This window comes from Platalea leucorodia (genome assembly GCF_965183815.1).
Source record: "Platalea leucorodia genome assembly, chromosome: 1".
Lineage (NCBI taxonomy): Eukaryota > Metazoa > Chordata > Aves > Pelecaniformes > Threskiornithidae > Platalea > Platalea leucorodia.
In genome coordinates, this window is record NC_138823.1 from 93,650,814 (window position 1) to 93,674,695 (window position 23,882).

Here is a 23,882-nt window from a genome sequence, read left to right on the forward strand (position 1 = left end):
TGGGATCCAAAGGTTGCATGCTGCCATTAGTAAACTTTATACTTCAATAAGTCAGTTTTCCTCACAATATTATGCTCCGATTTCTTCCCTTTTGATTCTACTCCAGCTGAAGTGTACTCTGCAGTACAGGAGAAACTCATCTACATACAGTTCATCCTGAAAGCACACAGATGATACAGTGTGAGAAGAAAAGAGCACGCCACAGGTTATGGTTCCCTCATCTGCACCAATTCCACTGCTGCTGTAATCATACCATAATCCTAAGGTGGATCTGTTAAAAAACAGAGCAGAGCAACTGGCGGTGGTGGGGTGGGAGTAATATTTCAAGAGGTACTCTTGAATTTTTTTGTTTAAGCCACATCATCTTGCACAGTAGGTTTTGAGTGCAGTTATAAAACCAGCTAAATCAGCAAAATTCAGGAGGTGGCAACATGTGGGAGAAACTTCTGAAACTGGCTGTGCCACTCGAGGGCTGTAATGTGGAACCACACCTTTGCTCTGTTTTCACATTTACTTTCATGAGATAGCGCTGGTCAGGATGCAGTTTGCCACCCCATCAGCAAAGTCCACCTTCCCGCATTCTCACCTCCCCTGACGTTTACCTCGGACATTTACATCTGTTGGCTCCCTAATTGGATAATTCAACAGAAGAGCAGAAAATCAGCTCAGCAAGGAAAAGTGATTTTTTGTTTGTTTGTTGGCTGGATTAAGTGGCTGAAGAGGATGAGACAAATGTCAAAGCCAGCAGAAAGCAAGCGGCTGCCAAGAGGGCTGCGGGTGAGCAGGGCTGCTCCTCCTGGCAGCAGGAGCTGCTGGGTGATTCCCCCAGGGTTCACCCTCCGGAGTTAATACGCAGTTAAAGAGTGCAAACACAGTTCTCCCACACGGTGACCACAGTAAGGGTAACACTATATCCAATAATTACTGAACATCAGTATCTTACTGGGATCATGGTTGCAGCACAGTTCCCACGCAGTGCAACGTTTCCTTAAAGACCGCCAGGAAAACACCAGTAACTCTGAGGACTGGGCAATGAACACACAGGCGGGGGCTCTGCTGGCCCCCAGACCCACACAGCACTGACAGCGCCTCTCAACACACACCTGCGCGGGGGCAGGACGAGAGGGTTTCAGAGGAGAACATCTCCACTTACAGACAACGCAGGACAGCTTTGCCAGCCACATCCCATTCCTGTCCTGTACAACTCCTCAGTCAACAGGAAAACAGATTATTTCTGAAGATACACCAGGTTGCAGAACAAATGGGCAATGAAAGTTTTGACAGTTTGTATGTATAGGTTTCTCAAATGTATAATAGTTTTACACTTAGCTTTTAAATGAAATGAAATCTAATGCATTTTACACTGAATGCCTGTCTTGAAATTGTCTCATGGTTTACATCACAACAGCATGTCCTGGTTTCAGCTGGGATAGAGTTAATTTTCTTCTTAGTAGTAGCTGGTACAGTGCTGTGTTTTGGATTTAGGATGAGAATAATGTTGATAACACACTGATGTTTTTGTTGTTGCTAAGTAGTGCTCACACCAGTCAAGGACTTTTCAGCTTCCCGTGCCCTGCCCGGTGCACCAGAAGCTGGGAGGGGGCACAGCCAGGGGGGCTGACCCCTCCTGGCCAAAGGGCTATGCCACACCATATGGCATCACGCTCAGTGTATAAACTGGGGGAAGAAGAAGGAAGGGGGGGGACATTCGGCGTGATGGCGTTTGTCTTCCCAATTAACCGTTACGTGTGGAGCCCTGCTTTCCTGGGGAAGGCTGAACACCTCCCTGCTGATGGGAAGTAGTGAATGAATTCCTTGCTTTGCTTTGCTTGCACGCGCAGCTTTTGCTTTACCTATTAAACTGTCTTTATCTCAACCCATGAGTTTTCTCATTTTTACCCTTCCGATTCTCTCCCCAATCCGACCGGGGGAGGGAGTGAGCAAGCGGCTAGGTGGTGCTTAGTTGCTGGCTGGGGTTAAACCACAACACAGCGCTATTTTGTACCAGTTACACATTGTACGATTGTAACTGCAATGCAGTATGAAAAAAAAAAACCTTAGAGATTGTTTGGTTTGGCATTAGCCTTGTTACAGTAACATATTAACTTTAAGTCAATAAAATTCTATTATTTGAAATTAGAATTGTGTATAATACTCTGCAGACCAATATTCCCAATTCAGAATCATCAGGACAAATTTGTTTTCATAGAAACCTTACAAATCTTAGTGAATTCCCTCAATACAACAAGCGTTGTAGTGTACCTTTCTCATAGATGTCTTTTCCAAAGAATAAGGACTATTCCCTTCCAGTGTTGAGAAAGTGAAACTTACTCTTTTCGGTACTGTCATTTATAACAAAACAAACAGGAGATACAGCTGAAGCCTTAACACATAAATCCAGAAACTTCCCTTTGTATTTTCCTTATTTCACACAGTATAATATTTTAAAACAGAGACAGACATGCTGTGGCAGCCACCTAAGTGGCAATCAAAAATTAATTAAGCAAACAAATAAAAAAAGAGAACACTATGACAATCCCAAAGACTTTGCAAATGCTCTGAGTAGATCAAGGTCATAGAAGCTGGTCAGACAATTCAGTGCAGAGGATCTTTCAGCATCTTTATCCTAGACACAAACATCATCATCTCTGCCCCTCAGTTCAAGCCCTAGCCTTTTTTTTTTTTTTTTCCTCCCCTAAAACCAAAAATAAAATCTAGGTTCCTTAAAGGGTAAAATTTACTGAAGCACAACTGAAGGGACAGCAACAAAATGACCTTTTCAAAGGAACTGGGTCTTTCCAGTACTGTAATATCAGACTGATGGACTGCATTTCTGAAGATTTAGGACTGCCAAGTCCGTGAACAAGATGTTTTACTCTGAATCACAGATTATTTGTTGTCATCAGCAGACTGGAGGCTTCTATTTGTTCACTAATTTGGATGTTGCTAAGAAAAGCCAGCCAGAAAAGTGGAAGTCTCATAACCAAGATCTGATCATATTTGGTTCTCCAACTGAGTTTCAAAGTTTTAAATAAATCCAAGGCCAGTTTCCTTACTCCGAGAGCTGAAGTAAATAAAGTTGAAGCCATACAGATCCCTATAAGTCATTTTTAAGAATCCTTTTCTCTCCTGCCAGTTTATCCACTCTTCTTCAAGACAAGTTAGTCAGTGCCTAAAAGAAGTGGAAGGACTTGCATCGGCTACTATTTCAAAGACAGTGATCCTGGGAGGAAATGTCAACCTGTCCAAGACATACGGTTCTAAACATTTTAGACCTCCCAAGATACAATTAAACACTGTCTAATCTTTAAAAAGCCTGTAAGAAAGAAGTTTTAAATCCCACGTTCAAGAATGACCCACACTGAATACAGGCAAGCTTCATGGTGACTTGTAACAGCCTAATCTGTTTTCACCAAGAGAACTTCCTGACCTAAGGTTGCTGCAATAAGCTTGCAAGAATTGATTCATCTGCACTACAAGCAAGCCACAAGGGCTCTTAAACTGCATCTACAGCAGGGCACCAGGCCAAGTCGAATTTATGTCGTGGTTCTTGCAGTCCCTCCTCTCTCCTTGACTCCCCAGTCACCCGTTCCTGCTCTCCTCCTCCGTCTGCCCACGCTCATCCGACCCTGCAGTGAGCTCTTGGGGGGGAAGGAGATCAGGGGAAAACTGGCTTAAAAGCAAATCAAACAACAAAATGAATAACTTTCTGCTGGTTTACACCCTTGATCCAGTTCACTGTAGGGTCAGCAGGAGGTGGAAGCACCAGCCAGGGAAGGATGGGCAGACCTGGAGCCCACAGAGCCAGGTCAGCTTAGGCTGTCCCTGAGCTGCTGTCAGGTTTTCCCTCAGAGAGCAGGGTAAAAGCTTCAGGCAGTTCCTGCACTGTCATTTTGAGATTTTAAGTACTCCCAGCAATCAGGGCAGAAAGGATCTTTCTTGTATATACACATAAATAAAAGGCCCTCTCCCGCTTGGATAGGCAGGCAGGTTATTTCTCCGGGAAGTCCACTTCTGTGAGGTATTTCATCTGCACTGCGCTGCTGTGAGCAGAGCCACGCTGCAGCCGTTGGCTTGCAGCCAAGTGGCACTGGGCAAGCAGGACATGCATCGGTGGCCTGAAGGAGGGAGAGAGACTATGGGTAAATAAATGTTTCCCAATCAGAAGTCATATGCAAAGCTGTCCTGGCAGGAAAAAGCACTAGTATCTCCAGTGCAAGTCCCATCAGGCACTTAAAACTCTCAGCCAGGATCCCAGCAAAGTACAGTACCAAGATGGCAGTGCTACTCAGATTCATGCAAGCTAAAATGACATGCTGCCTGCTTTGTCTGGCCATGGTTTTGTTTCCAAAATAACTAGGATACAAAATCTTTAATTGCTGCTATTATTCTTCATTGGACAGGAACTGATTTCTTCTTTTAGAAAAATATCTGTCACAGTCTCTCTTAGCAGCAAGAGAGAAGAGGCAGCTGTTGTACATATTATATAATCTATTTTCTTTATTTTCCCCTCTTTGGGTCATGCATTGGCTATTCTTGTTCTCTGCTTCGCCACACGTTACTGACCCCAGACCCATGTGAAGCACCTACCCTCAGCCAAAGAACATTAAGGAAAAGTAAGGAAGGGAGGAAAGGCAGCTACAGGAATACTTATTTCATTGAAATGTAACACTCAGTCAAGAAGGGTGAAGTTTGTCTCCTGAAAAAGAAATCCATCAGGTTTAAAGTTTACAAGGTGCAGATTGAACTTTACATATTTTCTTCCAGACTTAGCAGAGACATTAAAGGAAAAAAAAATAAGCAAGGATGGGACAACACTTCAGGCTGATTCAGAACTCTAAACTCACACATGACATCTGAAAAGACTCATATGGGTAGAGTCAAGGTTCATATAATCAAAGCTTCTCCTGCCCAAATTCCAAAGCATTGGAGTTCAGTAATTGGGTTTCTCTGCTGTACAGATACAAGAGAAGCCATTTTTTTCCAACAGATGACTAACACTGACAGCTTTATTTATTTATTTAACTTTCAAAGCACAGTCATTTTTAATAGATCTGTAATTCAAAAGCTCTTTAATTAATTTTCTTCAAGCTTCCTAGAAACACAGATTTGGTTTTGTGCCTTGAAAAACAAGTCAGTCAAGTTCTCAACAAAACCCCTTTTTCAAAGTCAAAGCTATAAATGAAACCAAAATGAGATTTTATTAGGAACGCTGGTTGCAATTTCGCCACATAAGCTACTTTTACCATTATACAATCTTTTTTAAGTTGCTCTTGTTTTTTCTCCCTGCCTTCAATCCATTTTTGTTTGCTATAGTAAGAAAAACATTTCTTCCCTTATATTGCTTTTTGCCTCACCACATTATTGATTCTGCTTCCTGTATGTTTTTTGCTACTTTTCTTTCTTCTGACTTATCTTATAAAGCCGTAATGTGAGTGCTCCAAAGGAGAAAAGCTCTATACCCAGGAGACAGCTGCACTGCCTACCAGTACAGGACTGAAATCAGGGTGGAAGCACCACTGGAACTGGAGAAGGCCCTTAAAGAGGAGCTGACAGCGCAGCACTTTGTTCTTTCTGCACAGCAGTTTCACATCAAGCAGAAAACTCTGGGGATTCATTAATTTATTTATTTTAGACAATGATCCCTGGTCCATGCGCTTAAATATCTATTGAACTGAACGCTTCATGGAGAAAACGTCCTCCTCACTTCTCCACAGAATTACTCTCAAGTGTTTGGACAACAGATGGTACATAAAGTAACTTACCTGTGCCTTAGTACTGGGGCACACAGGTCTTCCAGTCTGCATTTTTAACAGAATTATTAATTACAGCACACTGCATTCAAGAAGAACTTGCCCTCTTCCACGGCACAGAGGCACTTCCTCACACCCCCGGCTGGCCAGGGCATGAGCAAACACTGCGCTCTGCTGCTGCTTCTGCCAGAGATTATTGTCCTTGGAGAATAAACAGCAGCAGAATGAAATGCACATCCTTAATCTAATACATTGACTATCTGAGGTAAGCCACTGATGGAGATGTATTTGCACTTAAATGCCTGACTGTATGGGAGAGGATCGAGGCACCAGCGTATGAGCTAATAGTTTGCTCTACAAGAGGGTGATCTCTGCCACAGCAATAGGACAGAAAGCTGGAAGGAGAAGCCACAAGAATGGTTACTCTGCCCTGAATTCCTCCAAACACAAGCCAATTAGAGAGGGATGCCAGGGCATCCAGGAGCTGGGGAAATCACCCACAGAGGGGCAGGAATGTGGATCCAGAACTTCTGATGCAAGTACTGGGCCATGCTCCCTCCCACAGTTCAGCACAGACACTGTTCATCAAGGGACAGCTACATTTCCAAGCCACGAAGCCTTCTTCAAACACCCCTTTTCTCCAAGATACTACCTGTTTTATAACCAAGACTAAATTCACGATTACCTATAGTTGAAAGATTCCTTACTGAATATATGGGTGACTAAAGCAGACATACAGCTCATATATACAAAACTGGAGTAGTGCTTGCAAAGATTTGCACGTCATTCATTAGACTTCAGTAAACTGATTTCTTCTCTCACAATTCATACCATAACCAGAATTCAAAGAATGCGAGCAAACAAGTTTTCAAGATGTTAACCAGCACTTACGTCTCAACTTATCTCCAAAAACTACGTAAGTGTATGTACAATTAATTTAAGAAAGGACCAGGTGTTCTCAAAAGACCAAAACATAGCTCATACTTTTAGGTCCGTCAGTAATTGCGGCATATGACTTATAAACAAATTCACCCGCAATGCAACATCAAGCAGTTTTCTTTAGAGAAGAAAAACGAGTGATATGAGCACTGGCACAGCATGTATGATTAAATTCTGTAGACTGGCAAATAAAACAAAGAATTAAAACAAAAGCAAACTTTTTATCATATCTGACTAAATAATGTGCATTTGCAGAAATACTGCAATGAGCACTGCCTGCAAATTTCATGCTTTGAGTGAAATTTAATTAACTTGAACTAGTAAAAATCCCACGGGGTTATGTTATTTGTAAGCGAGAAAATAGGAGTCATGTCTGCGTGACTGGGGATGGAAATTTGGCTAGCCTTGTTAAATTACAGTTCCTCTTGAAAGGCACATAAATATTTATGTGAATTTGTGTGCTGACATTTGTTGCTGGACTTGAATATTCCAGTCACTACAGATAACTTCTAAATCTACCTTCCTCATATGTGTCGTTTTTCCTCTATGCACATCCTGTTGCCACGACAATTTGGCCTGCATTTTCCTGACAAGCCAACCTGTAGGGATAGGCAGGAAAGGGAAGTAAAGTACCCTTCATTCATAGGTGATTTATGGACCTACGTGTGCTTCCTTTTGCCGCACAGAGTTAACACATGCACACAAGAGAAATGTGCATATGCCTGTGCCTCACTGGAAGAAGCAGCTGCGGGGAAAAACCCAACCCTGTATGCTGACTACCTTAAGGGCAGCTCCTGGGCTCGTTGTTGCCCATCTTATTTCCAACACTAGCCCATCCAGCTTAAGTTCTGCCAAGAGGAGGGACACAGCTGAGGAACAGGATAGCTAAAACTCAGTAAGCCAACAGACTTAGCAGAATAGGCTTTATATGTACAACTTCTCTCTGATGCTCTCTGCAACAAATTCAGTTTCCCCGATAGGAAATAAAAAAAAAACAAGAAAAAAAATCGCAACTGACAGAGCTTTCCCATCCCTGTCTCCAAACCACTTGCATTTCTTGGAGAAAAACAAAAAAAAAAAACAACCAAACAAACCACAACATAACTCTCCGATCATGGAAGCATGGGATTAACCATAAACCTGCAACAGTATCAGGCATACACCAGTAATACAATGTTGCTACAATATCAGACCCTTGTAACTGCGAAGGACAACCATTTCCCAGCCAAAATAAGCAGAGTAGCTGGAGCTGAGGCACGGGGCAGGGCGCAGTGGGGAGGCTCCGCGCTTGAAGTTGTGCTGAGAAGGAGCAGACCCGACAGCCGTGGCGGAGCATCCTCCTCCTGATGGGAGGGCTCCCCGGCAGCGCTGCCGAGCCCCCTCTCCGCAGGGAGGCCGGCCGGGGCGCCGCGCGGGTGCACGGCAGCCGAAGGACTCGGCGAGGTACAGACCACCCACGTCCCGACGGCGGCATCAGTCACTTTGGACAGGGCTTGCACGGATGCATGCACACACGTTATGTGAAGCTTTTGTTCCCAGCAACCCTCCACAACGCTGAATGCTAGCTTGGATCTACGTAGCAAGGAAAAGCCGTTTAGCAGCTGTCTTAACAACGAAAAGGCGGGGGGAAACAAACGCTTTACAATTTACACTTACAGTAAGGCTCTAACACCGCTTCAGCCAAGTCAAAGAGCTGCAAGTGAAAGGCAACTTTCTGGTTCTAACTACACATCCATCTTAAACTCCCCCTTATAATTTGAAGCCCTGGTTGTATGAGCAGCTGAGACAATACAAAGGAATTTCGAAGGGGAGCAGAGGAGCCACCCCCATTTCCTTTCTGTGGCAGGGAGCAATCTGCTGTGCAACCGGGATGAGCAGATCTGTGAGTCTACTTGACATTGCTCTGATAAAAAAACGAAATTAAAAAAATCCCTAAAAGTGTCATTATAACGCTGAAGAGTTACAGTTACAAGTATTTGCATGACAGAAAGTAAGATTTCGCATACTGAGCACACCCAAACTGCTGGAGCTGGTTTGGAACAATTAAAAGATACTTTAAATGGTAAATGTAAGCTGTGTTTTGAGCTGGAGAAATTGCAAGTGTACTCTAATCTCATCTGATTGTCATCATCACAAGTATAACAACTACAGTGTTGCATCTTAATTGCATTCCCAATTGACCAGTCATAAAAAAAAGTACCTCAAATAAAATTAATTCCTTGGGCTTTTTAGTCACATTGACAACACACAAGATTTTCAGCAACTGAAATGGAAAAACCGATTAAAATTAGATCCTGCTGCAATTTCTGCATTAACCAAACATCATCTAACCTCCCAAGGAGCTTTAGGAAGATCCTCCTTTTATTCCCCTTTGGCATACTTTAAGACTTTGTATAAATTCATTTCAAACAGCCTCCCTCAAATGGTACATTTTTTCCAGGATTCGGGACAATAAGTTAGCAATGCTTCAAGGGCACCTCTGCTCCAGAATACAGTTTATGGGGCTAAAATTAGGGTGACAGCCCATGCCCTTAATGGCAGACACCATGTCCCTAGAAGGGCCCATACCCACTCCGGCCATCAGAAAAGGGAAGGAAATTCAGAGGAAGTACTGAGGAGAAAGGCCAACAGATTATACGAGGAGTCATAATTTGATTGTACTGAACGAAGCAACGTAGAGCAAGGAAGATTTATACTTACAAGGAGACTACTGTAATTCCAATAACCTTTTCCACTCTTGCATAAACTGAGCCCCCAGGCATTTGATAAAAGGCATGCACAGTCCTTTTTTTGAGCAGCTGGAGTGCTCCTACTGCATCTTTTTTTTTTTTTAACAGTTCTTGCACAAAGCTATTAAAAATGCAGAGGTGCTGTTTCCAGAAACTCACATCCCATCTCCATGTTAGAACAGCCCGTGGCTGCTCTTTCAACAAAGCGCTTCTGTATTATTTAATAATTAATGGTCACTTTAGGGTGACCCAGTAATATTTTTGTTCAGTAGATCCCTCTATGATCACTCCTAGTAGATCTGCATCAAGTGACTCAGAGCAAGGAAAGGCTGGTTACATAAACAGAAGGTAGGTGGCTTAACAACCTTGATCTTATCACAGACCTGTCAGTGGAGAGAACTGCATGTTACTGCAGAGCTAAGGCACATGTCAATGCACTGGAAAGGAGTCAGATGTTTTCCACATCCTCCGATTTGGGAATGCTTTGCAGAGTTATTTATTGAGCTGGTTCAGATTACACAGAATAACTTCAGACCCTGCGGTTTCCAGTGCTTCACCTGCCTTGCTTAGCCAAGGCCGTGCTTGCTCCTGAAGAGTCAGGAGAGGAAAATAGAGAATAAAATCAAGCAGTTATATCATTTAGACATTCAAACTCCAACAGAGGTGGGAATTATAAAGTTGGGATGCTCCAGAATCTCAGAGCCTATATGCTTCTGGGAGGGAGGAGAAGGGGGGGGAGGGGGGGGGGGAGAGAAGGAAAGAAAAAAAAAAAGAGATAAATCTCACCCTTTATATTGACACCTGAATAGGAGCAAAATTATTTTACAAAACTGACATCACTACAGCCCAACACCCAGAGGCTTCCATGCTCCATTTTGGCACTTGCTCATTCTTCAGCCTGGAGCAAGCTTTCTAGCATGCTGCTCTAGCTTTCCAGGATACATGTTAAAAAGTAAAAAAAAATCTTAAGAAGCCACATTTAGCCTCGCTCAGATCAGTGCCTGTGTAATTTACAGAGTAACAGGTTAGATTGACCTAGCTACAAATAAGAAAGATACATCACAGCTGGACATCTTAACCAGTCTGGAAGCCTTTGCCAAGCTTCCCGAGGCTTTTGAAACACAACCTATGATTTTCAACAGCGTTTCTACCTTTTTTCCCTCCTAACAATGAAAGAGAAACAACGTGCCTACTCATTCTGCTACTATGCATTGGAGGGACACCCCTGCATCCTCGCTCCAACCTGAGAAGGTGTTGTCTCCTTTTCAGCAAAGCTATTTCCAGAGCCTATTTACTGGTTCATTCAAGTCTAGACTTTCTAATTTTGCAGCGTAATCCGTAGTTCAGTCACCCATGAAACTGCTGAACAGCCTGCAATTGTGTGCAAATTCGCACCACGGCTTGTGCTGTCTGAGCTCAGGTACAGTCACTAGCAATGGCACACAGCACTTCAACGGGAGGCTCATTAAACCTGCCAGGAACATTTGCCAGAAAAATACAACTCTTTCCCTCTTCTCCTCCCCCTTAAATAGTTTAATTAAATACCATCATCCTAGCTTCAACTCCAGAAAGTGACAAAAGTAGGGACATCAGGGAGGAGACAGATACAGCATAAGAGATGATCAGCTGGAAGGGAACCCTTGCTTCCCTTCGTTCATTTAACTGGCCCTGTCCGGTGCGGGGCCATGCTCCTGCGCTGTCCCCCAGGCTCAGGCAGCACAAGGGATGCGATGCCCAGCAGAAGATCTCCCAAAGGAAGAGAAGACAAGAACAGAGGGCACATCCCACTGACAACAGCACACTTGGTCTTCTCCAGAGGGAAGGTGGATGGCTTCCCTTGCAGAAGGCTCAGGGAGACAGTGGCACCAGCGTGGCTTGGGCAGCAGCGAGAGGAGAGGGGGAGAACAGGGAGGGGAACTCCTGCCCTCAGCCATGAGAGCTCTTGCATCAGTTCATGCCAGCTCATGAAAGCGAGTCCTAAGGAAGGGACCCGTGCTGAGTCAGCTGCAGCATCTGGCCGCCTGCACAAGCACACAGGAAAAGGCTGCCCCGTGGTCACGGCCAAGGCAATGCCCCAGTGACACTAAAGTGACCCAGAAGCAACATCCTCCCCACCCCTGAGATAATCAGATTTGCTTTCTCCCGTGACTTCCACATCTGCAAAGTGTACTTTGTCCCATGTGAGTTGCAATCAGCAAGCAGAGCTATTTACAGTAAGAGTGGCACACCTTGCCTGCTGTACAAGTCCACAGACACCAGCTGAGCCATTACTCAGGCACATGTATCCCTGCTCAGGGCTCCCACACCTCTTCCCTTCCCTCTTGGCCTGTCCAAACAAAACTGCTCACAGGACTGGCTTAGGGCTTTTCACCCCAATGGGTAAACTAAAACCTTCTCTTCATTAGCTGGGCAGCAGGCTACGGCGCTGTGCATCCGACTGTGCTGAGCCAGCAGGTGCAGGGTGCCTGTCCTTCCTCTTTGGATGTCCACGCAGCAACAAATACTGGAACAAAAGGCACCCTCAGAAAAAAAAAAAATTGCTTTTCCCCTGCTTTCTTTTAAACAACCTGTCCTCCTCCAGACCCCCAATCTACACTCTTTCTACATTTAATTGCTGGGCAGGCCATGCATCCGCTTCCAACCACTGCAGCCAGAGTGCTCCTTAGCACCCCTCCACGATTTCTCTCTCCAGGAGATTTTGCCTCCAGTCCCAGCACCCTCCTCCAACAAGGGGCAGCCGATTTCCACAGAAATCTACTCAGCAAACATAGCAGGGGACCTAACCAGCACATCACAGCAGGCAGCTCCAGCTCCGTGCATCAGATGACTGCCGAGCGTGGCATATTGGAAGCCACTTTGCCCTCCTGGGGAGAGCTTCCCGAGGACCTTGCTGGTGCCTCACCACACAAGAGGTGTGCCAGCTGCTCAGGAGCACAGGAACCCACTGAAGGTTGGTACCAGGCAGGAAACTGCTTCTGGAAGATGGTAGATGCTCCCTGCCTCCACAGCAACATGAAACAAAAGCCTTTCAAAGCTGTGTGTGTTTGTTCAGTGGAAAAGGATTAACTGCCTTTCATTCTCCTAGATGATGCAATGACCCGCAGCACCCAAGACGAGAAAGGCCCAGCTTTGTTTCTCCTTTGCTTCCCTCCTTCGCAGCAAGCACCATCACCTGTGCAAAGCCTGTCTCTTCCTGCAGGTTCACTGGAAATTTCACCTGAAATACCTTTTCCAACAGAAGTACAGCAGCTGCAGGAAAACTTTTCAGTTTAACAAATCAACATCCCAAGTGGTTTCTTTAGACAAGTCCCGAGCAGCTCCAGGCAAGAGGCTGTACTTGGAGGGCACAAGAAGCTAGCTCACTACAATGCTGAGGAAAGCCTGCACAGGAGCCCAGGCGGCTCCAACTCAGTGCTGTCCCTCCACAGAAGGCAAGGCTCATCCCTAGGCTCACTCTGCACCTTAGGGCGGAAAGGTAGGAAAACAGCATTAGGCTACTAAGAAGAGCACGGTTTGAATGGTGAGGGTAACTCAACCTTAGCAGCTCTGTGTTTTAAAGATGGCACTTTGGTGCTCTTCCCACTCCCAGAGCATCCAGGACTGTTATTTACAATTTCCCTTAGGCAGGCCATAAATCCAAGCACAACTAGCAAGCTCAACACAGTGTAAAAGGGTCCCTGTGGCAGGCTAATTACCTTTGCAGGCTATGCAAGGTTCTACAGTTTGCTTCTGCACAGTAGCTTTGAAAACTTTGGCTAATGACTGTGTCTAGCAGATCAAACTTTCCATTTTCTATTGCTCTGCTCAGGGCAGCCAGCTGGAAATTCAGGGGCAACAAACCTCCAGGGGAAGAAATCAAGGCCATTAAGGAAAGGAAAGAGGGGCTATGAAAGAGAAGATGGCTCCACAAAGGAGTGCGATGGCTAGGGACTCCAGTAGAAGGGAAAGACAGTAAATCTAAATTGAGAGGAAGCCTAACAGATTATGAGTACTAAAATCAAAACCAACAACAAAACAAACAAAACCCCTGTTACTCCCATTCTCTTAAGACTTTAGGGATTAATTCTCTCCCACTGCTCTACACCAAGATGACAACTTTTTTTGTTGTTGTTTAAATGAAAATATTTAATACAGAAAAACCCACTCCCCTCACCTCCCCAGCAAGAAGGTCAGAAGATTTACCAGAGGTGCAGGTGCTGCATCTTTCACATTTTCTCACTTCCACAGAACTACACTGATGTTCAGGCTGCAGCTAATTTCACACAGATCTCTCCTAACACCTACTAGCTTTATTCATGCATTGTCTATCCAGACAGCAGTGGTTATAGCAAACGCTTGAATTATAGGAGGGGGGTGGGGCAGGAAAATCAGACTTAAATCCTTGCTCTGGATCAAGCAGAGCATGAACTAACCAGGCTCTCCCATTTGCTGAATGAAAGCCTTGGCTGGCAAGCTACTGTCTGATCTAAGGTGGCACATGCACTCTCTCGCTCTGATCTCAAAAGGTCCATAATGACACTTTTACTTAGATGGTATTTCCCCATGAAAATTTTCAGTTGCAACGACTCTCTCAAAAGTTAAAAAAAAAAAAAAAAAAAAGGGGCACCAACCAAGAAAAACTAACATGCTGCATTGGGCTGTGAAAAACCCAACAAGCCTAATTTGCAGCTGAATGTCATACTGGTAATGGCTGAAGTCCACTCCTATGGGAACCACACAGGTTAAAACACTTCCCAATAAAAGTGTAATGTCTTCAGTGGTAGTTTTGGGTTTTGGTGAAATATTGTCACTAGAGATTACAGGACCAAAGGCAAGAGAAGAAAAAAAACATATTATGTTGGGTACCATAATCAGCTATAACGAAGAAAGGCAACACAGACCAAACTCTTGTATACTCTAGTTGGGCTGCTTTCCCCTTAGTGCAGACCAAAAGCAAAACAAAAACTGTGGAACTTAATACCACAAAACACTCCATGCAGAGTAAGGATAAAATCTTGATGGGTTAGATCTACGATAGGAAGTAAATAAAAATTTATGAAGAACTGTACAGCAACTTCCAGGATATAGTTAGATAATACTTGTCCTGGGCCATAATAAAGATGGGGAAATTTTGTGTTTTCCTCAGTTGGTGCAGTACCCCTTTTTAATTACAAACTGCCAAGGAAGCAGAAGCAGACACAGCTCTCTGGGGCATATTCAAGGGAAACAGATTAGGCTGGTGGCATCACGCACATACTCTCCAAAGGCGAGGCCTCCAAAAGGGGTTTTCAAATGTTTTGGCTACAAGTTTACCAGTCACCCCAGATATAAGCATGTAGACATTTCTTACAAGCTTTCCCTGAAGTTATTTTTTTCCCCTGTGAAACAGACAAAGACAACAACAAAACAAAAAAATCTTGATAAGAGGACTTCAGGCTCTTCTTCTCACATATTTTTGCTGTACTTTACAATCCTGAGGCAGGGACACAGAATCTCTTGCTGCAAGTAACAGAGGAATTTCTGAAAAAGTGCCAGAATACGTACTGCTGGAGACAGCCAAAGTGGGGAGTCTCCTCCTGAGCTCAATACCACAAGGTGAAATCCACTCCCATTTTGCACATTATGGCTACGACACTGACGACTTCAAGGTTTAAATAAGAACAAGCAAACCTCTAACACCTTATAACTCTTTTAAAATGAGCTGTCAAACAGCTTCACAGACTGCTCTGTAGCAACCTAAAGAGAGAGCTGCAAAATCCCTACCTCCTTACCAAAACTCAGGCTAAAGCTTTTTCAGTCCATATGATTCTGGTTTGATCTGTTTGGACAAAAGCGGGAAGCCAGAGAACAGCAAACCACGTACTCGATAAAGACACATTTGGATGGGTGACAAAGGCATACTCACGCAGTGCGTACAGGGAGAGGACTATTCCAGCCAGGCAAAACCCCTCAAAAAACCTGAGTGTGCTGAACATGGTCACGTTCACTGAGAGTGCCACAGTCAGTCCAAATATCAAAATGAATATGACAGAGAAGAGCAGTACAGGCCGTCGACCAACCCTAAAAATAAGGAAGTATGGAGAAACAGTGTTAAAAGCCAGGATGGACATAACGCTAGATCATTACAACCGGCAAAGAGGAAAACAAGTCATGCAATCCCTTCCAAATATTGCCATTCATTTTTAATGCTTGTTCCATTCTTCGCATTTTTTTTCTGCTTACTAAAACCCAGATTCCTCAGCCACCTTTGCACTGACAAGTTCATTTCAGATGGGATTAAGCAGAGACAGCACGTTGTATTACTGCTTGATTTGACCATCATTTTCAAAACACCAAAGATGAACCAGGAAACATCTAGGAACTACTGTAAGGCCATAAGCAAGTCCCTTCAAGGTTAAAAGCAACTTCTCAGAGTTTTCTGTAGTCATACAGGAGAGTATGTGGTATTATATGTTATACGGCACGGTATATTATTATTTCTCTATAGTCTATAGCCACAGAGCTTACGGCAGAGGTCTCCTCTTCCCAACAGACACGTGCTTTTCAGCCTCATCTGCAAGAGGAGCTGGCTCAAAACAACTACTTTTTTTTGGCCTCGCTGTTGAGGGCAAGCTTAATAAACACGGACCGAGCACAAAACAGGGCTCATGTTGCTTCACTGAGCCTTAGAAAGCTGGTAGTAATGCTCACAGGAAAACTGAGAGCTCTATGTCCCTCCACCTTGTATCCCCACAGTGGCTGCAGAGACCCGCAAAATCAGCCTGACTGGAGGGCAAGGAAAAACAGCTCCAAAAATGATTACTGGCAACAGGGGTGTGAGGATTTGCAGTCCTCCTTTGCAGGCAGGCTTTGCAGCTGCAAACTGTAGTTGCACATGTTGGTGCAGCGCTGACGAAGAGGAAGAGCTATGCTGCCACTGAATGTGGGGGCACTTGCTGCAGAGTTTGGCTCTTTTATGTCAAAGGAATATGAGATTTTTACATCTCTTACTCATATGCTTAGTGTTTATAATTCCCCGTTCCCCTCCTCTTCCTGTGCAAGGAGAACGATACGAAGCACCAGAGCATGTGGCTATTTTTAAGCAAGAATAGGATCTTTATGTGGAGATTTCCAGAATTTTTCAACTTGTCAACTCCCACAAGTTTTCCAGTGGAACTGAGGATCCTTTTTAGTCAGCTCCATATGCCATTTCCACAAAGAATATACGAACTTGCTTTTCGTAGGCAGCTTTCACAGACCCATTCAAAGTAGTCTGTCAGCTGCAAGCCAGCCATCGGGTTGAACGTCAGCACAATAAAGAGCATTTAAATCTCACAAATTAGTCCAGTTCCACATATTGAAGCATTTCTATTCAATTATTTCAGCAGATTGTTACCAGCAGCTATAAAGTATATTGTATATATGCATTCACAATTAAAACTTTGGATTTTGATTTACTTAAAAATGGAACAAGATCAACAAAATACAGAGTGAAGGGCTGAAAAGAAGACAAGGTTACAATTTTTCACATTTTTGGGAACTAGAAGAGTGCACCAGTATGTGTGCCACCATTCACACTTTTTCAAAGTCACACCTAAGAAGGCGATGTCATGGCTCCTTGCATGAGGACAGGTTTACTATTTTTTTCAGCTGTAGCATCACCCTTGGGACACCTCAAAGATTTAATTTGTTGGCATTAACCATCCAATGCTTTTAAAACAGAAAGTACCAACATGCCAACTGAAGACAGCAAGGTCAAAGCAGACTGCTCTTAGCAAACATACAAAGCCAGCCCACCAGAAGATGAGCTGCTGTTGAGCTGAGGGTGGGAACACAACGTCTCTGCCTCGGTGATAGGCAATGCACTGGGAACGCGCTGGACACTTGGGCAGTTACTGCTGTGTTTGCTTCAGGTTTTGTATTTGTGGAACACAAAGCATTTGGGCATGGAGGGGAAGTACCTCATACGAAATCTTGAATACAGAAAAAAAAAAAACCAACCTAAACTTTGTGTTATCAGCGATCTGCGCAGACTTTCACAGCCCTATTTTCGTAATCGCCAAGCTGTAATTCATACTAATTAGTATTTGTGGAAGTGTTTTGTAGAGAAGGGCATTATGCAAACACTCAGAATTAGGAACTTAATTCTCATCACAAGCCTGACCTGCCATTCCCTGATGTTGATTAAAAAAGACCTCATGCTTAGTATACATCAGTTCCCGTCTTCCCCTCCTCCCACTCTCTTTACTCGAGGTTATCCATCATTAGGACATAGCATTTCTTCTAACATTATAGAAGTTATGCAAATAAAAGGTTGCTGCTAATGAAGAATCAGGAAATCCAAGACCCTCCTGGGCCTGTGAAAGCCAACTGAGGGCAGATAAGCCCTCTGGTAAGAGGCATCATCAGCACCTCCTCCCAGACACAAAACTAGTCTCCTTCCTCACCGAGACATGCAGTATACTCCTCAAAAATCAAAACTCCAGGGCAGCCGTCAGCTGTGTATTTGGTGATCCAGCAGTGTTTTGACAGAATGGCGTCTTTTAGATGTAGACAGAGTTACCTGACTAACAGTACACAGAAATGCTTGCGAGAAATTAAACCATACACAACCTCCCTGGTAAAACAGCCCCAGGATGATATCTGCTGCCATCCAAACTATTCCAGAGAGAGATTTCTGTGCCATGAAAGTCTCAGCCTACACTGCATACTATTATCTAGATCAAATGCTAAATGCTGCCTGCACAGGTAAATAACTAGGGATACAAGCAACCCTAGGCTTTTGAAGAATCTGCAATCCACACAGTGTGATACGCAGATGCATCAAAAAGATACTCCTAATGTAGTCAAGAGTTGCACCACAGCAGGAAAGTGAATAGGCCTGAGGACAAGACCTGCTCTTCCCATACTCTTACACGTGTACCTTGACGTCCTGAAAAGACTAAGGTTTGCTCTTGCAGCCGGTCAAATTGCTCCTCCCATGCTGTTCTTTGCAGGTTTTGGGACTTCAACTGGCACAAAAGCTCCAGAACCACCAGAGCAGGTGCAAAGCAGGTGCAGTACTGGGCAATGAAAGGCAGAGACCTCCTGTCTTGATGCTACATGAACACCAAGCCCACCTGCTCCAGAAGGAAGCCTTCCACAGAGACCTCAACAGCCTCTGTCCAGAGCAGGCAAAATTGCCGGCAGCGCTCTGCCTGCTGAACAAGTAACTTACTCAGGCGTTGAACACAGTCGGTCTTCACACGGTCAAACATGTTTACAGACCTTCTTCCTATAGATTTTCCACACAGAGCTATCCAATCATGCACACCTACTGTATTTTGAACATAGACCGCTCAGTTTACTTAGCAAATTACCTTAATACACTCTATGCCTTTGCCACATACAGCTTTAAAAGCCTTCTTTCAAAAATGAAAAGCAAAGCCCCAAACCTTGATGGTACAAAAAACCCCCAAAGCATCTTCTAATTATTTAAAACGGAGAGTGTTAATAAGTGAAAATGAAAACAGATTTTGAAAGTTTGTATCACTTTTATACATTACTCTGTTTAATCTCCCCTGCTCTTGCTTGGGACTGACATCTTCCCCCCCCCCTTCTTTTCCTCTTTTTACAGGTACAATCCCTACAATCCCCTTGTATCTGTCTCTCCACACAACCCCCTGCCTTAGTGGAAACCCAAGTTGTGACTAAATAGCAAAGTAAATCCCATTTAGGTTGTCTTTTAGCAATCCCAAATGCTAGTGCTAAATGACAAAAAGACTATCCAGCGCAGGACCCCTGCTGGGTCAGTTACATCAGATGGCAAGGAGAGGGACTGAAGAGGACCAGCTTTGGTGGCAGCAAACCATGTCCTTTCTGGTCACTCATGAAAAGGCAATGGGGTTACTGTTCCCTCCAGCCACCAAGTTACCCTTTTTCTCCTTTGCACCACAGCTGGAAACCAGATTCTCCTTAAGCTCTCCTAAACTCACTAGACAAAAAAGAGAAAAATACTGCATTTTTATATCAGGGAAATTTTATGCTGCATTAGCTCAGCTAAGCGGCTTGCAGAGGGGTCCAACAAGCACATGTGGCAGCACAAAGTACACACTGGGGACAGAAATGGATGGAAGAGCAGGATGCTCCTTTTGGTGGCAGAGAGCTATTACAGTAAATCTGCTTACTGCAATTCTCTCTCAAAGCCAGTGCCTTAGGCAACAAGTTGTTCACTTATTTGTGACTTATTTGTCAATTAAAGCAGCATTTTCCTAACTTGGGGATAAGTCTGCTTTCTTGACACCAATTCCTTTTTAGGAAAATGGAGCAAGATCCTTCATTCAGTTCCCCACTATGCTTTCCAAGTATTGTTAGAGCCCCGTTTTACTTTGGTATTTTAATCAAATTCAACTGTATTTCATCATGCATGTTCCCTGCTTCACTGAAAAGTCATGATTCCTCACTTGCCTAAAAAATTTAGCAACTATTCAAGAATTAAGATGCAATTTTGCTACGAATGCTTGAGCCAAATTACCGCACAGCTGCAGGGGGCCTTTCCTCTCCCAACTGACTGGTGAGTTGCTGAGGCTTTGTAAGATTGCCCTAACAGGCAACTCCTCTTCTTCCTTTCCTGTTTTAATGAATGGCAAAAGAGTTAACTTAGGGCCATTTAAAGTACCAATATTGGCAACTGTGCTGGAAGCGACTGGGACAGCATCACAGAGCTATTGTTTCAGATGCTGCAAGTTTCCACTGAAATCACTTGAGTCATGCCTGTAATTTTTTTCCCCTCTTTTGCACTACAAGACCCTTCTTTAAATCAAAGCTGAACTCTCAGAATAACTGGGGTATCCAATAATGTTTTCACTACTGCAATTTAAGGAATTGCACTCTATGCTTTTAAATTTAATACCCCAATATTAACAGCACATAAGTCAGCGATTCCTTAACACTACATCGAAGTGTTTGCTTAACAAGAACGTTAAAAATAGAACAATGGAAAGGTTTGCAAAAAACAGCCTTCTACCCCCTGGAAAATACTGTGTAAGCACGAGGTTGACATTACACTAGTCTTGCATTCAGTCAAATCAATGCTCCTTCCAATTTCTTTTGGCCATATCTCTCGGTTTAAAAAAAAAAACAAAAAAAAACCCACGAACTAAAGGCTTCACTTGTGTAATTAGAAAATACTTAATTCTGTACTAGCTTTACAGCTGTAATAAATTGTGTCAGTGGGAAACAACCAAGTCAACTATCAAACAGCTTATTTTCATGTTATTTACCTTGATATAAATTACTCAGTTCAAGCAATTAACACAGAGTTTTAAACTGTTTATTCATCACGCTTCTTTCAGAACATGAGAAAATCATTATGCAAAGGTTCTTCATGAATATAAAGTAGAAGAAAATGTAAACAATGTTTAATATTGTTATTCATTCATAGTTATATTGCATTAAAAGATTTTTCACTTACCAGTCAGCTATACATCCTGTTATTAAGTGGCCGAAGATTAATCCTACCAGTAGGGAGAATTTAGCAATGTGGACTTTCCAGGCATAATCACAAACAAGATCCCACTGGAAGAAAGAGAGACAGATACACTGAAATAAATTAGTTATTCTCAGATGCGTTTAAACACACTAACACTGGTGCAGAGCTTCTTCCAAATTTCAGTCCTCGCACAAGGGCATGGAAATGGCAGAGGAAATCTTTCCCCTTCAAGTCAAAACCCAGGTCTCAAGAAGCAAATTAAAGATTTGTTTATTTCATTGAGTTTTGTCAGGCCCTTAATTATAAAATGACAATATCCAACTCTTAAATCTCCCCTTCTCCAGGCTACATGAGTTTAGACTAAGGGGCGTACCTCCGACATTGGCAGTACTGATGTAGCTGAGCGTCTCACCGTAGCAGCTCCAGACACCTACAACCAGAGCCCCGTGAAGCCCACCGGCAGCGAGCCTGACAGTTTAAGAGCAAGTTCTCCTATTGACCTCCTCAGGGCCACTTGGAAACACGGGGAAAAGCAGCTGCTTTGCCACAGACCCCAATGGCCGTTAGCTCCAGGCTCCCACGGACAAAGCGTCAAGACACTTTTGCTTTCAGAAAAGCATCCCAGTTCCCCAGGCGGTGGACGGGGATGAAGACTGACTCACAGCACGGCTCGTCAGGCCAGGTCTGAAAAGCCAGGTCCTGGCATGGAGCCAGAGAGGGCAGCCAGGGAGCCTAGCGCAGCCAGGCGACTCCTTGGGACAGCAGCTCCCACAGCGACATTTCACAGCTCAGAGATCAGACAGGGGCTGAACCTCCACACTAAAGCTATCCCCGATACTGAAATTACCCTTTCTGTCCAAGGGAACAGAGAATGGACCGTTTCAGACAGCCTGTCATTAGAGCACTGCCTTATTCCCATGAGAAAGATGGGAACAGCAAGGTTTCTAGTAAGGCTTCCCTAAACTCCAAGACATTTTCCTCTGAGGCATTAGACTGAGCCTCAGGAGAGCCAGGCTGCATTCCTGGCTTTAGCCCAACATCCTCATTGCCCTCAGACATGTAACTTAATCTCGCTTATGTGTAAAGGGTGGATAGTACTATTACACCCTTGAATAAATGTAGGAAGATATGTTTGTTTGTGGTTTGTGAAGTGTTCAAATATTGTTGGTAATGGGAACCATGCACATTTAATGAAAAATAAGTACAGCTAACTTTGGAGAGTCAGATACTCCAGAACTGAAACTTTGCAGAATAAATGGCTGTTTGTGTGTAATGTAATAGTAGTAACTGAAGTTTCATGGCCAAAAACACAAAGTAAAAGTTTGCAATTTATTTTTACAAGTCAGATGTAACTTCAAAAGAAAGCTTCCTTCAAAAGAGTTCAATTAGGTGCGCTTCACTTTTAAGCATTTCCGTGACATACAGCCCTTCCACAATAAGGCTAGCTCTGACTCAGCTCTCTGGTTCAACACCACAGGAGATGTCCTCCCTATAATATGCCGTCTCACCAAGAAGTATAGCGCTTTCGTGGCCAAAAGAATCGTGCCAGCTTTCAGGCTCAGGCTTTTTGTTCTAGTTAAATTATTTTTGAGTTCCTTACTGCACTGACTTGTAGAAGTTGGGACATATATGTCTGATCCTCCAACCTACAGACTAAAGGCACTAAGGAACCAAAAGCAAGTAGTATGAGCAAGTATTTTTTCCACCAAATAGCTACAAATTATTTGCAGCAAACAGCTCCGCAAGGCAGTGAGAATTGCTCTCCAGAGATGCTGACTTTTTAGAAGTATTTAGGAAGTGGGGGAAATGCAATTTCTAATATTTGCAATTATAGAACCAATCTCCAGTTAACAAAAAAGTATCTGCCCAGACAAGCCTCAAACAAAACAAAATTCGGGAGATACATCTGAGCTCCAGGCAGGCTTTCAAATGCTCTGGGTTTATTTTCACAATCCAGAAGGTGTATATGCTGCTTAAAACTGAGAAATCATTTTTGTTTGTAGAGAACAAATTAAGTTTATTAAAAATAGTCATATTTATACAAGACGACCTTTTTAAAGGCAATGTCTACAAGTTGTTATTTTTTTATTTTATTGTTGTCAGAGGAACGGTGATGTCATCCAAGTGCAAAAAGAAAGAACAGATATCCCGGTGCCTTTTCATTTTCATTGCTAGTCAAAGAGAGCCAGCCCTTGCACGAGCCCCAGGCAGAGAATGTGCCGTACCAAATTCCACATAGGTAAAGGTTCCTGCTTGGAAGAGCCAAAATCTCATGAAGGGCTATCAAGAAATTGGACAACAGAGGTCAAACCACTTTGGCACATTGGCACACAGAGCAAGAGTTTAAAAGCAGAAGAAAAGTCAATCTATCAGCACGTCCTTCAGCGGTACCTAAAATGCACCCACTCCTTTTGATAACTTATCTGCAAGTCATTGTTTATTTGTTTGTTTTTAAGGCTATTGCCCAACTCCCCAGCTGCTCTGAAAATAAACACATGTATTTCCCTGCAAACTCTGCATCTGGGCCTGTCCTGCCCTTGGTGAAGCACTCGCTCTGCAGGCCAGCGTAAACCAGAGCTGATCCCCCAAGCCCACAAGGGCAGCCTAACGCAGGTGTTGACAGACGCAGGCAGCCCCTGACCTTCCCCAAATCTCTCGCTCTCCAAAACCCTCAGAACTCAAATAGGGAAACGGTGAAATAGTTCAACAGTTGCTTTAGCACAAACTTCCAGAGAATCTGCCCTGACCCCAGATTGCTCGCTCAGTACTAAGAGCCCAAGCATACCCCAGTTTCTCCTCTGGCAGCTGTCACAAACCAGAGAGAGGCCGTCACGAAGCAGTTTTCCAAAATAAATTTGGCAGGACAGTGGTGGGTGCCACCTGGGCATTTGACTCACAAAGAGATAAAAGAATAAGGAGAGGGCACAAATGAAAAATGGATGCTGCAGTCAAAAGCAGCCTCAGGTAAAGATGACATTAATAGGACAAAATACATATTTAATAGCTAGCGTATCGTCCCCACCCATCTTAACA

General features: G+C 43.7%; 1 protein-coding gene across 3 annotated transcripts in view; it reads right to left on the reverse strand.

Annotated features, from left to right (window-relative positions):
* SLC22A23 (solute carrier family 22 member 23) overlaps positions 1–23,882 on the reverse strand; it is a 114,942-nt gene that overhangs the window by 75,452 nt on the left and 15,608 nt on the right. For all 3 annotated transcript variants that reach the window (XM_082320873.1, XM_082320872.1, XM_082320874.1), the window contains exons 2-3: positions 20,832–20,935; positions 15,306–15,460 (exon numbers count right to left, since the gene is read on the reverse strand). In XM_082320873.1, the coding sequence (XP_082176999.1) occupies positions 15,306–15,460; positions 20,832–20,935 (259 nt within the window). The remainder of the gene's footprint in view (positions 1–15,305; positions 15,461–20,831; positions 20,936–23,882) is intronic.